This window comes from Eubalaena glacialis, chromosome 10 (assembly GCF_028564815.1).
Source record: "Eubalaena glacialis isolate mEubGla1 chromosome 10, mEubGla1.1.hap2.+ XY, whole genome shotgun sequence".
NCBI lineage: Eukaryota > Metazoa > Chordata > Mammalia > Artiodactyla > Balaenidae > Eubalaena > Eubalaena glacialis.
In genome coordinates, this window is record NC_083725.1 from 69,308,436 (window position 1) to 69,322,649 (window position 14,214).

A 14,214-nucleotide genomic window follows, 5' to 3' on the forward strand; every position below is an offset into this window, starting at 1 on the left:
TAGAGCCAACCACACCTTTATTAGTCTCTGCAGCAGGGCAACTGGAGCCCCTATCTACAAGGGAACTTTAGCAGGCTACTCTGGCTACTGGGCAGGGATGTTAGCATTTCTACTAGTGATTGGGACAGGATGGAGGAGGAGACTAGAAGGGGACCAAATGGGGAGACTGCTGGGCCACCTGCAGGGAAGCACATGTGGGGCCTTCAGGACTGAGACAAAGGTGGACCAGGTCCCAGAGGTGAACACTGCCATCTCCCCCAGAGTGAAGGAAGAGACAAAGCCTGAGATGGTGATAGCCACAGCTATGGATAGAGGGCCAAGCTTTTGGGGAATAGAAATGCATTTCTTGATGGAGGCACCAACCTAGGGCGAGTCACAAAGAGAGCTCACCTGCCCCCCAGGAAGAGGACACCAGGTTCAGCTCAATTGCTGCCCCAGGCACCTTGACATGGAAAACAGGTGCTTTCTGAACACTGAAGGAACAAAGGACCCAGAAATCTGGTAGCTGGGAAGGATGGGGCTAAACTCAGGGAGTGTTTTGGGTTTGGGTATTAAAACAGGCAATATATTCATTATGGTGCAATCATGAAACTTCCCTCCAAAAAGCTCACACCTCCCCCTTAGCCAGCAACCTCCTTAGCCCGGAGGGCCATCATGATCTGACCCCTGCCCACACCCCAGCCCAAATGAACTCCCATTCAATTCCTTGGATGTGCCATTATGTTCACGGCTCTGCACTCTTGCCAACAACTTTACTCCTAGCCTACCTTCCTCACTCTTTGCCATCATACTGTCAAAAGACTGATAACTCCACCTTGTAAAGTGTTTGTTTACTCCAGTCTGCCCCACCAAGCCTGGAGCTGCCAAAGAAAAGAACCTGATTCCTGTATCTCCAGTGCCTGGGCAACCTGAAGACCCATGAGTTGCATTTTCTGTGTCCTGGCGTGTTTGGGGGAAACATACCCATATTTGTCTATAACGGATTTCTAGGGTGTCTAGCAGTAGATAAAAGAATTTTGAGCTATGTTTGTGCCTGGGATGATAGCTTCTGATGTGCGGGGTGAGGGTGGGGAGTGGGAGGAACGATCCGAGCCCAGAAGGGGCTAATGGAAACTAAGGGGCCAAGTGGGACAGGGCTTGGATGGTGGAGGGTGGGACCAAGCAGGAAAGGGGTCTTTCTGGTCTACGCGCAGGGTCCAGTGCTCAGAACCAGCAGGGCGACCACATGAGCGAGCCGAGTGCTGCACCTGTGGCGGCTCCCGCAAGCATGCCCATGGCCAGGGGGGCGCCCGCGCTGTAGCAAGGATCGTCCCGGACCACTACGTGCGTCACGCCGGGGCCTGCGGAGAGAGAGCCCGTGAGGGCCAGGGACTTAAGAGGAGGGAGCAAAGAGATCATCCGCCTCCTTCTGCTAGACTCCAGCCCAAACCAAGATAAGGCACTGAGCCCACTCTCCTGCTCCCCAGTCGGAGAAACTGAGGCCTTGATGCGGGAAGGACGCGCGCTCTGTTCCCACGGCTTCTATGCCCTGGATCTGCTACGGACGTTCTGGGACCGTGGGGCTAGGATGGACTGGCGAGGAAACCCCGGGGTCTCTAAGAAACTCCAGACTGCACCTGATGATGGATGGGCCTTCCCAACCGCCAGACCCTGGAGAGAGAGGAGGTAGCCTTTCCCGCATTAGCCACCAGGGGTCGCTACCAGCTCAAGAATGGGTATTGCTAGGCAGCCAGCGAATAGGGGCCGGCGTAGAGAAGAGGTCAGCTCTGGAGTGGGGCGGGGCTCTGGTTCAAGAACCGTTCTGAGTCATGGGATGGGGAGGGGGCCTTGCGGAGGGTCCCACCTGGGAAAATCCATGGTCACTAAAAGGGTGGGGCCTGGCCCCTACTGATAGACCAGGGGGGGGAACTGAGGCAGGGGGAGGGGTGGGTCGGAGACTTACCATAGGTCGGTCCATAGTAGCTGCGGACATACATGGCCTCGTGAGCGTTGGGGGGCACCACCTCATAGTAGTCCTGGTACGGGCTGTAAACGCGCACCTGGGGAGCCCTGCCTGGTCAGCTGCCGGAAAGCTGGGCCCGGCTTTTGTCCCCTACCCCCCACACCTGGTTCAGGCCCTTCTGGGCCCACAGAGCCACCACACCAAGTTTACAAATGGGTCCCCAGATACCAGCAAGCTCCTGAAGAAAGACCCTACCTCCCCACAAGGCCCTTGTCCTCTAATACTTCAGCCCCTCCATCCAGCTCCCAGCGATGCCATTTTCCTGCCCTGGCTTCCTACCTAGCACTCCCCTGATCAAAAATTCTCCATGGCTCCCTACTTCCTTTGATAGATAGTCTAATATTTGCTAGCAGCTGTCCAGTGATGACACCTGGAGAAACCCAATGGACTTCTCTACTCTCCCGGTTATGGAGAGGGGGGCCTGGGCCTTGGCCAGGAAATAAAAGGGGGTTGTGGAGGAAGGAAGGGAAAGGAAAGGTAGAGATGGGAAGTAACTAAAGTATTATTAAGCATCCACCATGTTCCAGGTCCTAAGGGAGATGCTGACATGTGTTATTTCCTCTCATCCTTACAGCAGGCATTATTCACTCTGCCACACAGCTGGGGATGGAGGCTCAGAGAAGAATGGTCAGTGTTCTCTCTGGGAGGGAGGAATAGACTGTCCGCCCTCTTCCCTCCCCCATTAGATTTTTACCAACCCCTCAAAGCCTAATTCAAAAGTCACCCACTCCAGGAAGCCCTTCTGGCCTCAGAAAGAATCCTTTCTTCCTGAGTTCTCTGTGGACTATGCTTGTGCCTCTTGTTCCTAGCCTTCCTCCTGGCCTTTCCTGCCTGCACCCTGAATGTGAGCTGCCTATTGGCAAGGGCTTTGATTCATTTGTGTTGCCAGCAGGGCCTAGGGAATAGCAAGGACTAATAAATATATGCTGAATTAAATGGAAGCTCTTAATCCAAGACCCTCATTTTATCCATGGGGAACAGACTTGGAACAGACTTCTTAGCCCCCTTGCACCTTATATCTCTAACTGAGCTTAACACCTAAATGGTCCAGGTGGTCCCTTAAAAGTCCAGGTGTCCAAACTTAAACCATCTCAAAGTAATTTCATCATCCTTCGATCCCCCCAAACCTGCTCTTCCGTGAATGCTTTCCTCTAAATGCCACCACCATGCACTCAAACCAAGACATCAGGTTGGCACCGCTGTCTTCACACACATCTTCCACATCATATTAGCCACCAGATCTCATGATTTTATCTTCTGAATATGCTCTTCTGTCCATCCTCTTGTCCAGTGCCAAGAGAATAAGCCATTGGTTTATTGGAAATTGTGGGCGACCTTGAAAACACTTTTCAGAGGAGTGGTTGGAGAAAGAAGCCAGACTATGGAGGACTGAAGAATGGTTGGGAGAAGAGGGATGGAATCAGCATGTCATGACATCTCTTTTAAGAAGTCTGGCTGTAAAGGGGAGTCCTCCAAGCACACCTGTGATTTCAAGTATCCATGCCATTTCCCTTTGAAAGGGATTCCTTTCTCACCTTTTTTCATTCAACTACCTAACCTGTCTTTTAGACTCAACTCACATATCACTCTCCCTGAATCTCAGGTTCTGTTAGGGTCCCATCTGGGCACCCACGGCCCTTAGACTTCCATCATCACAGCACCAACCACTCTATGGTGTCGTTGTATCCCTGTGAGGTGTCTCCTCCATCAGACTTGAAGAAAACACCCCCTGCCCCCAACAAGGGCAGGGACTGGGTCTAATCAGGCCTGACTGGAACATGGTAGGTGCCTAATGTATTGAATTTATCTCAAGTGAGTCAAATACAGGGTCAGACTGGAACTAAGGTCACCCAACTCTAAGTCCAGTTTCAAGTTAGGGACAATGACCAGACCCAGAGCAATGCAGGAGGCTCAGACGAACAATGCTCAGTCTCAAGTGACTTCCCTTACTGTGCTCCTTCCCCAAGGGTGATCCAATAGGGCTTTCTGGTAGGGGTGACCAAGATCTGAGCTCTAAGCCTAGAAGGGGCTAGAGAGATCTAAGCACTCAGAGTCCCAGTTTTACTGGTAGGGAAGTTGAGGTCCAGAGCCTACATCTGCCCTGCACTGTGAGCCAGTGGGCCTGTCAGGCCCTGGAGAAAGTGGAAAACACCATCTCATGTCTCTGTGGGGCACCTGTTTCTACCCTCCAGGCCTAAGAGGCCCAGAGGTAAGCTCATGTGGGTCACCTGGCAACGGGGCAGGGGATTCCCCAGAGACCTCACAGAATCTAAGGGTTTGATCCCGATCCTCTCCCACTCCAGGCCCAGCCCCTTTTGTAGGTGGGGACAGGGTCAATCAGGAGGTCACATGCAAATGGACACCTCCCCTCAGAAAAGCTCAAGTTTATAGCTTTTTAAATTCAATTTTTAGGCATCCCCACTTTAAACAAACTTGTATCCTAGTTTGGGTATGGGGGATGCCTCAGAATGCTGGGCTGGGAATCCCAGCCCTGCCACTGATGAATTAAGTGACCCCGGTCATGTTATATAACCTCTCAGAGCTTTACTTTTCTCATCTGTAAATGAGGACAGTGTTTCCTACACTGCCCACTCCCAAGGCACAGTGAGAATCCAGCAGAACCATGTCTATGCATCGAGGTGGTCCTAGCACTTCTGGGCTCAGTGGTTCCGCACATCAGAATCGTCAGGAGAAATTTTTTAAACCATAGGTTTCCAAGGCCCCACCCAGAACTACAAAATTAGAGCATCCAGAAGTAGGATCTGAACATTTGAATTGTTCTTAAGTCCGTAAGCGATTCTAATGCACAGCCACATTGAGCACCACTGTGCTAGAAAAGGAGTTCACAGTTGACCACAGGTACTCTAACCCAAGCCCCCCACTGTGCCCACCCCAGGTCAGGCTGAGTGCTGGAGACAGAGAGGGGATTCATCCCCAAATCCTGCTTTCCAGAAACACTGGGGAGAGGGGTGTGTGGCAGGGAGACAGACACGGACTAAATTATAATACGCAGTAGTGAGGCCATAACAGAGGTTTTTTTTTACTCCTTCCTTCCTCTCTTTATTCATTCACTCATTTGCCCATTCAGTGACTACTGCTTGAGGCCTACTTGTACCCCACCCTCATGCACCAGGAATAGGAGGGTCAAAATAGACTGTCCCCATCACTGAGCACTCATTGTGCACCGGCTGTATACCCAGCACTGTGCCAGGTTCCACAGGGGCAGAGCTGACCTAACTTGATCCTTGCCTTGAAGGAAGTGCCAGGTCTCCTGGGAGAATAGAGACAAAAATAAAGGAACTAGAAATCAGGCAGAATGAAGACAGGACTAAGCACTAATGCAGTGGGTTGTGGGAGGGAGTGACAGTGCCTGGAGGTCTGGGAAGTCCTCCCTGAGGAGGTGGCAGCCTTTGAGGTGCATCTTAGAGGATAAGCATCATTTTGTCAGGTGAGTAAGGAAATTAAGGGTCTTTGCAGCAGATAGAGCAACACATGCAAAGGCTGGAGAGACAGAAAAGGTCGGGCATAGCTGGGAGCAGGGGGTTGAGCAGAGCAGTTGGAGCGCGGGGGATGAGGGGGATGAGGTGGGCAAGTCTGGCCCAGGCCAGATTCCAAGGGCCTTGAAAGCAGGGCTGTGGTTGGTGTCCTATGAACGATCGGGAGCCATGGGATGTTTGTGAGCAGGGAAGGGATGTGACTGGGCCCACTGTTGGAGGCACATCCTGGTGGCCAGAATGGAGGCCGGGAGGGCTGAGCCAGCACTTACCCAGATCCGCCTCTCAACCTTACAGGGGCTCCACGAGCGGGTCACACACCTGACCTTGGGGCAAACCCGGCGGCTCCTGGGAGGGACGGTGGCTCCAGCTGGGGCCTGCTCAAGCCACAGAAACCCAAGAAGGGGAGGGAGGGAGATGTCAGAGGCCCTCTACATCTGGAGAGACTTGGCGCTCTTCACAGGCCCTAGCAGAGCCCTCTGCCAGCTGGGCAAGGGAAGGGGGTATCCTCTTCTTCCTCAGCCCATGGTAATGGTGGGAAGCTCAGAAGGGGTGGTGATTTTGCCAAAGTTACACAGAGAAGACGGATCAGTAGTGTCTCTCCAGAATTAGCCCACCTTCGCCTGTTTCAGGCTGCTGAGGCTCCCAGTCTCCAGGGAGGACAGTACAGCTCTCATCTGCCTGCCCACCCACCTGCACCCATCACTGGCCCCACAGCCTTGCCCCTGACTGTGCCCCCGGCCCTGTGTTCCCTGGAACAGCCAGCGTCCTGACTGTGCCCCCAGCCCTGTGTTCCCTGGAACAGCCAGGGTCAGGGGCTCCTCCTGGAGCCTCCACCCAGAGTGGGGTATAAACCTGCAGGATGTGGAGGGACAAAGCACAGGTCACTCCTATTAGGCACAGGACAGACAGACACAGGCATGAACACTCAGAGATGGGCAGACACTAGTACAAAGACACAGAGGTACAAACATACCCAGTTCGAGCAAGCCTAGGGACCAGAGGGATGTGTGTGTGTGTGTGCGTGCGCGTGCGTGTGTGTGTGCGTGCGCGCACGTGTGCGTGTGTGCATATGTGTGTGTAGAGCCGGGGGAGGTGGAGCGGAGGGTCAGAGGAGAGAGATTTAGGAAGCAGAGCAGCAGGAAGGTGGATAGGCAGAGAAGACACAAGGCAGCTTCATAGAGTCACAGAGTGCAGAACGGTCAGCCCTCACCTCCTTCCTCCTGCCCCTCTTGGGTGGGACTGATCTGCCCTGCATAAGTGGGATTTGGAGCTCAGACCCACGTCCCTCCACCCTGCTGACCACTGCCCCAGCCTCCTCTTACACAGCCTCCACCCAGAAGCCTGAGTCTGCTCCCCAAAGCCTGACCACAGCCCCGCTGCTTAATGCCCTTTATTGCTCCCCACAACCCTCAGGATAAAGTTCAGTTCCTTCACCTGGACTTCAAGGCCGTTTGTGACATGGCTCCTCAGAGGTCATGTCTCCTATTTCTTTCCCTCCATGCCTTACCCTCCAGCCAGGCCAGACTCCTGGCCTTTAGACACACATGTGTGCATATACACACTTGCACATACCACTTCCCCACCTCTGCTCATGTAGCTCCTACTGCAGTTAATGCCCTTCCCTCAAAGTCTCACTGACCTAGGTTCCAGTGCAGGCTCTTCCACTGACTTAAGACTACGAGACTTTGGACGAGTCAATTCCCCTCTGAACCTCAGCTCCCCAGCTATAACATGGGACTAAAAATACCAACCCCTACCCCTTCTTATTGAAGATTAAATGATATAACCAATGCCGGGTGGTCAAGCACAATGCCTGGCCCTCAGCAGGTGAATGCCTGAGGGAGTTTCTAAATGCAGCCCAGTCTGCCCTACTACTTCCCAGCGGACTTTTTTTTTCTAGATGAGAAGGAGCTCCACCGTGCCACAGGTAGAAGGAGCAAGCACAGAATCTGGGGTCAGGCAGATGGGGGTTGAGGCCAAGCTTGGCCACCCGAGCTCCTCAAAACCACGCCTTTGGGCAGCTCCTCAAAACCATACCTCCATCAATCACTAAGTTCTGTTGATTCTACCTCTTAAATGTGTCTTATCCTCATCAGCTTGTCTCTGCCAGCAAGGCCTTAGTCCAGACCCGCAGGCGGTCACCTGCACACTGTCCCAGCCTTCTAACAGGTCTCCGGGCATCCACTCTTACCCTCTACAATCCATTCCCTACCTACCAGCCAGACTGTCTTTTTAAAACTACAAGTCTGGTCTGATCTGCTCATGCCGTTCCTCTGCTTAAAAACTTTCAATGACTTCCCAGTGTTCTTGGCAGAAACCACTATCCTTAACACAGCTTTTAATGCCTGGCTCTGCTAACCCTCCTTCCCCCACGGCTCTCTCTCTCCCTGAGATCCAGCCACCCCAGCCTTCCTTCTGTTCTTCAACTTGCCAGCATCATAACCCCTCTCAGGGCCTTTGCACCTGCAGTTCCCTCTGCCTGGAAAGCTCTTCCCTTCACCCTACCCCAGCCCTTTCACCCAGTTGATTTCTGTTATCCTTCAGGTCTCATCTTAAGCCTTGTCTGGACTCCCGCCTGGATCAGGCCATCAAGGTGCATGCACATTGAATGCACCCTGCCTGTCTCTGTCAGAGAAGTTACCACCACTACAATGGAATCACTAACTCTGTAATTTGTGACTTCACGTTTAGCTCCCCATTAGGCTGAGTCCAGGAAGGCAGGGCCCACATCTCCTTAGCTACCCTCTGATCCCTGGTCCTTGGCACAGTGCCTGGCACATAGTAGGAACTCAGTAAATATTTGTTGTGTGGATGAATAAAGCTCAATCTTATCATCTGCAGAGAGAGAACAATAATCCCAACCTCACAGGACGGTCAAGGGGAGTAGCTGGTATTGTAACTATATCACACCTGAGACATAATAGTTGCTGGATAAAAGATAGTTCCTTTCCCCCTGCTCACATGCCACCCCCTTCAACAAGCCTTCTTGGAGGCCTCTCTCTCCCTCCTCCAAGCACCAGTTGGATGTCTTCTGTCCTTTTCCACTCGGGACTCAGGGCATCTGAGTCTGCACAAGTCTATTCACTCACATATATGGAAACTGAGAACTGCTGGCTGGCAGAGACCGAATCTGAGTCACCCATGATTCCATGGCAGGTAGGGGTGGGGAGGAGACAGGGAGGGAAGGGGGCTCACCGGGGTGGAGTTCGCCTCCAGCAGTGCCGTCTTCCATGCTCTGCAATGCAAACCCACCAGACCATGAGGAGGGAGTTCAGGAGAAAGGAGATTGGGCCCCACATTTTAGACTTTCCTCCCCAACCCAGCCTCTAGCCCTAGTCTCTTGTGAAGGGGGAGATCCTCTTGACTCTCTTGGGTAGACAAAGGTGACCCCCTCTGCTGCTCCAGTCACATAGACAAGCCCTCAGTTGAGCTGCAGCCTCCTAATGCATTCTTAGTCCATAGTCTCTTTCCCTCTAGAAATTCCAGTTTCCCCATCTAGACAAAAGACAGCTGGGCTTGGGTGGTCCCTTAGGAGTTCAGATTCTGACATGCCTAGGCTGGTTCTCTGGCTGCAGCCCACCTCCACATCCCAAACCTACAAACTCAGTTCCCCAATGCTCTGACCCCAGAGCCCCGGGAACACCCAGTGGACACCGGACAATTGAGCCTTTGTTGGTTGCCATGGCACCTGGCTGGGGTGGACAAGGCGGCTCTGTGCTTTGTCTACCCCAAGCTCAGCCTCCCCTACTCCCACACATCCCATCTCTTTCACTCTCCTATAGCGCAAAGGCCAACTGACCCTCTGCCAGAGAGTGGGAAGGGCAAGAATGTGAGTGAGGAAGACACGCCCAGTCTCTCAGTGTGGATCTGCATCTCACATGGGGGGCCCACGGGCTGCCTCTGTTAGGCAGGTTAGGGTCTATCCCTCAGATCAGAGTACCCCCTGCCCCAGGCCATCTTCTAGGAAGCGAGTGAGAAGGAGGGCCTCTGAGGATGCCACGGAGCTGTCTGTTCCTTTGTATCACCCCCAAGCGAGGGCTCACCTCAGAGGCTGCTAGATACCCAACTCTGAGTGACCAGGGACCACACACCTGAGGCAGGTATGCACACCCCTCCCCCAACAGTCCTGAATTCATCCCTAACCATATCAGTTTACTGGATACCATACCAATCACCATGAGCCATTCAAATCCACTCTGCCCAGCCTCCATTGAGACTACCATGCTCACTGGTCTTTGTCCCCTTTTCCTACCTTTAGGGAACTAGAGGCCCAATGAGGAGGAGGCGTCTGGTCATAATCCCCAAGATCCCACCCCCTCCTCTCCTGGGAACTACTCACATGGCATCATCCCGGGTCTCTGCACACAGGTGCAGGCGGGAGCCCTCTCGTAGGTTCACGGTCAGCAGGCCATCTCGGCTCCTGCCCTCTGGGGGCTGCACATCTAAAGGCAGACACACATATATGGGGTTTCCACAGGGCACAGGCCCCAGGTTTCCCCAGTAAACCAGAAACAAGAATAGGAACTGACTTCTCTGAGTCCTTTTTACTTGCCACTGCCAACCTCGTCTGATCCCACACACTTTCCTTGGGATTCTGCTCAACTCTTTAGACCCTTCCATCTTTCCACATTGCCTGCTTCTCTAGTTAGGTATATCTATCTCCCAGTTTCCCTGTATAATTATGGCCTGAGCCTTGATCAAGGTAATTTGCTGTGTGACTTTGGGCCAGTCACTTAATTTCTCTGAGCCTCCTTATTTCATTTCATCTTTTTCCATTCCTAGCACTGGAGAGGGCAGGAACTGTGTCTGACTCACCTCTGTGAACCCAGCATAGGGCCCAGGTCCAGCACAGAGTAGGAACTCAATAAGGAACTGATTTCTTAATTCACACCCACATGAATTGGAGGTGATAGATGCCCAGAAACAATGTCTATGGAAGGCCTCTGAAAGCCGCAAAGAGCCTTCCACCTGAGAACAGCAGGTGTTCTCAGACAGACACAGTGGGGGGGCCGTGGCCATAGTCACAGTGCCAGAGAGAAAGGGGCTCTGCTCACCGTGGCACTCTTGGCCTATCTTTATGTCTCGGACGTTGAAGTGGATGAGCACGCGGTCCTCCTCATCCTGCGCAGTCTCATCGTGGTAGTAGCCCAGGGTTCCATCCAGCCACAGGGCGAACCAATTCCGCTTCCAGCGGCGGAGGATGGAGCCTGTGCGATATTCCAGACCCACCAGGCAGGCTGATCACAGAGCCTGCTGGGGGGCAGGAGCCCTGGGTGGGTTCCCAGAGTCCCCTTACCCCCCGGCCCCCAATGTTATAACCACCCAGTCCTTGTCCGTCTACCCCCTGAAATGATGGCAGGGCCTCTCTCTGTCTTGCTCACCCATTGCCTCCCACTGATCCTAACACATAGTCAGGGCTCCATAAATGTGCTGAATGGTAAATGAATGATCAGATTCTTTCCTTGGGGGAAGCTGGAAATCTTTTTTTTTTTTTTTTTTAAGTGTCACAAGACATGGAGCACCTCCACAAATTTAAATTCATGTCCAATTGAACATTTGTTTCTATATGTACAGTTTGTCAGAGAAAAAGCGTTGTTTTTGTATGAATGCAGAATATGATTTATGCAAGAATTAACAGAAAACAGCTAGTCATCAAGTGCTTGCCTTAAGGAAACCCTTAGTTTCCATTGCATCCATTCTGCTGAGGGGTGTACAATTACTGTGAGCATACCTGAAAAAAAAGGCCAAGCCCCAGGTGACAGTCATTTGTGTAGTGTCTGCCTCTTCCACCAAATGGGGAGCAGAGGGATGGGCCATAGCTCACCTCACCTGTCCTGGCACCCAGCAGGACCTGGACTCAGCGTTTGCTGAACTGAATGAAGTGAGTACGGGTCACAGGGTGTGGGGAGCTCCTAGCCCGGGACAGCTCTGATTCAGATCATGACTCTGGTCAGAGGTGGGTCTGGAAGCCTGAGCCCTAGCTTTAGACATTTTGTGACTGGAAATCTTAACAGAAAAGGGTAAAGACATAAGAGATCTTCTTAGAGCTTTACAAATTCCAAAGCACAGAGGCATTTTTCATTTTGTTCTGCGCCTTGTTCTGTGGCCAGCCCTGAGCATGGGTGCTATGGACACACAGAGAATTAAACCCAGTCCCTGCACTTGAGGCGCTCACAGTCTGGAGCCAGTATGAGGTGGGCGAGTGGTGAGGCCCACAGGTAAAGATGGTTTATTTATATTTATCAGGGCTATAACAGGGGTATGTATGAGGCACTGGGAACGAAGAAGGGGGCCACTAACCCAGCTTGGTGCTACAGCAGGGGCTGGGCTGGTGAGGAGAGAAAAGGCAGAGAAGGCTCCTCACAGAAGGGGACATCTGAGCTGGGTCTTGAAGAATAAGTAGTTTACCAAGCAGTCAGGAATGTGAAGGACATTCCGGGCAGAGAGAAGAGTATGGGCAAAGGAGGGGAGGATAAAAAGGGCATGATTTCTTGGGAGAAGGGTTCACTGTGCAGGTCCAACAGGCCACTTTCCTCATCCCTGCCCCTGGACAAGGTGCAGGACAGATGAGGGCATGGCCCAGGGTCACTCACTCTGTCTCCACAGCCAGCCGCCCCTCACCAGGGCCATTTCCTCAAAAGGACTTTCCAGGGCAGAGTCAGGCGGAACCTGTCAGAGGAGCCACAGGACGGGCCTCATCAGCTGCTCCACAGCAGCTCCTCAGAGAAAAGCCCCCACCCCTGTCCTCCCTGGGGGAGCCACCGAGGAAACGTTTAAAGGAGTGTGAGTAAACAAACAAGGGCAAGCCTGTCTGTCTCCTCCCCATTCCCTGCTCCTGGCACATAATGGGAGCACTGTGCTTGTGGGGTCAGCAGGGCAGCCACCCGTTGCGCTGGGGTGGGGCTGGGGGTCAGAAGCCTGGATTCCAATCTCAGCCCCATAACCTTGACCAAGTCCCTTCTCCCTGGCCTCCACTTATAGATCTGTAAAAGCATGTCCATCAGGCAGGTAGAGACTGAAGTGAGGAACTCTTAAAATGTTAGAAACCCTGGAATTTTGAAACGCTTGCAGCAGAGAATATTAGAATCATGGCAATGAATGAGGGACTTTCATGATAAGAGAAGCCTCCCTCACATTTGAACCCCACCGGAGCCATTTACAAAGTGCATAAAATAATAGTTCAACAGCAACTATGATTGATCGAGCACTGTGTGCCAGGTATACTTCTCAAGTGCTTTCATCTAGTATCTCGTTGAAGCCCCACAATAATCCTTGTTATTCCCAGGAAACTGGGGCCTGGAGAGGTCCAGTCACTTGCGCAGATTTGCTTGGTTATTAAGCAGTGGAGCCAGGATTCACACCCAGCAGTCCTGGCTTCTAACCATTATTCTAGTAGGAGCTTTTAAAACTCCCAATACACAGGTCATACCCAGTAATAATTAAATCAGAATATCTGGGGGCAGGAGGTAAGCACTGACAGTCTTCAAAGATACCCAGGTGATTCAGTGTACAGCAAAGTTTGGGCCCCACTGCAACTCTATTGGGTACTTTACTAGATGGGTAGGATCTTTACTCCTATTTTACAGATGGACAAACTGAGCTATATAGCATGTGACTCGTCCATGTGTGTGATGCAGCTTGGATTGGAATCCAGGTGCCCTCTGTTCTTGAACGTGGCTTACTTTCGAGATGGTGCCTTCGCCCCTCCCCCCACTAGCTCACACCTGTTGCTGCGCAGCAAGGGCCGGCTGGCACACCTGGGTTGGAAGGCCAGGGCTTATCCCTGCTTCTCTTGCCGCTCCCTCCCATCTTCAAGCTCAGACATAGGTCAGATAAGACGGCCAGGTGCAAACTCCCTCTCCAACCCCCCTTGATGCACCCACCTGTCTACACCTGTTGCGACGCTGCTGCCAAAACGGCCGCTACTTGGTGCTGCGGCCTCCCAACCCGCTGCGCCTGCGCTTTGTGCGCCCCAGAGCGCCCGGGCCTGTTCACTCCCCAGGCTGCGCCCGGGGCCTAGCTGCCTCGGGGCCCCGCCCTCCGGTCCCGCCCCGCCACCAGGGAGGGGGCGGGGCGTGTAGAGATGAGCTGACAGGAGGCCTTCTGGGACTTGTAGTCTGCAGGCCTAGATGTGGGTAATCAATATACAGCCTCTCGTGGGTGGTAGCCCGGGGCCCAACCGGAGCACAGGTGAGAGGCCGCACCTGCGATTTTATTTTGCTATTAAGTCATTATTTTGTTCATTTATCATGAAATACTTTTTTTCCAAGAATCTTGAGCTCTAATTTTCTAGAAAAATGTAAATTACAAGGAGAAACCAGGCTCCTAGTTTTGCCATGTTTTCTTGATACTCAGTTTGTGCCTGGCACCGGGCGTTAGTGGAGGGCACAAAAAAGCATCCGACAAGGCCCTTCCTCTTCTTTTCCCAGCTTCCCGTCTGGTGGAGGAGACAACATAAACACACAAAACACAGGGTATGATTTGACAATGGGAAAGAAGACTCTGACTTTGACCAAGAGGTTCAGGAAGGCTTCCCAGAGGAGGCTGAAAGAGGTCTTGAAGGATGAGTATGAGTGGCCAGTATTTCAGTGTGTTTGGAAAGTAGAGTGCAGGGGTGGGGGTGGGGAGAGCATGGGGATCAGCAGGTGATGAAGCTGCAGGGGTTGCAAGGATATAACATGAAGGCCTTGGATGACAGGCTCAGGAGCTTGGGCA

General features: G+C 52.6%; 1 protein-coding gene across 5 annotated transcripts; it reads right to left on the minus strand.

Annotated features, from left to right (window-relative positions):
• On the minus strand, nt 1-13,498 carry PLEKHB1 (pleckstrin homology domain containing B1). 5 transcript variants are annotated; one of them, XM_061201268.1, is made up of 8 exons: nt 13,383-13,498; nt 12,093-12,168; nt 10,554-10,706; nt 9,839-9,941; nt 8,695-8,734; nt 5,769-5,873; nt 1,943-2,039; nt 1-1,340 (listed from the first exon to the last, which is right to left on the minus strand). In XM_061201268.1, the coding sequence occupies exons 2-8, from the start codon at nt 12,127-12,129 to the stop codon at nt 1,204-1,206; spliced, it is 672 nt and encodes a 223-aa protein (XP_061057251.1). In that variant the 5' UTR covers nt 12,130-12,168; nt 13,383-13,498; the 3' UTR covers nt 1-1,203. The 5 variants fall into 5 exon arrangements, with proteins under 5 accessions (XP_061057251.1, XP_061057252.1, XP_061057253.1 ...); XM_061201269.1 differs by lacking the exon at nt 13,383-13,498 and adding an exon at nt 13,224-13,270; XM_061201270.1 differs by lacking the exon at nt 5,769-5,873 and having other exon boundaries at nt 13,383-13,497.
• Nucleotides 13,499-14,214: the final 716 nt, after the last annotated feature.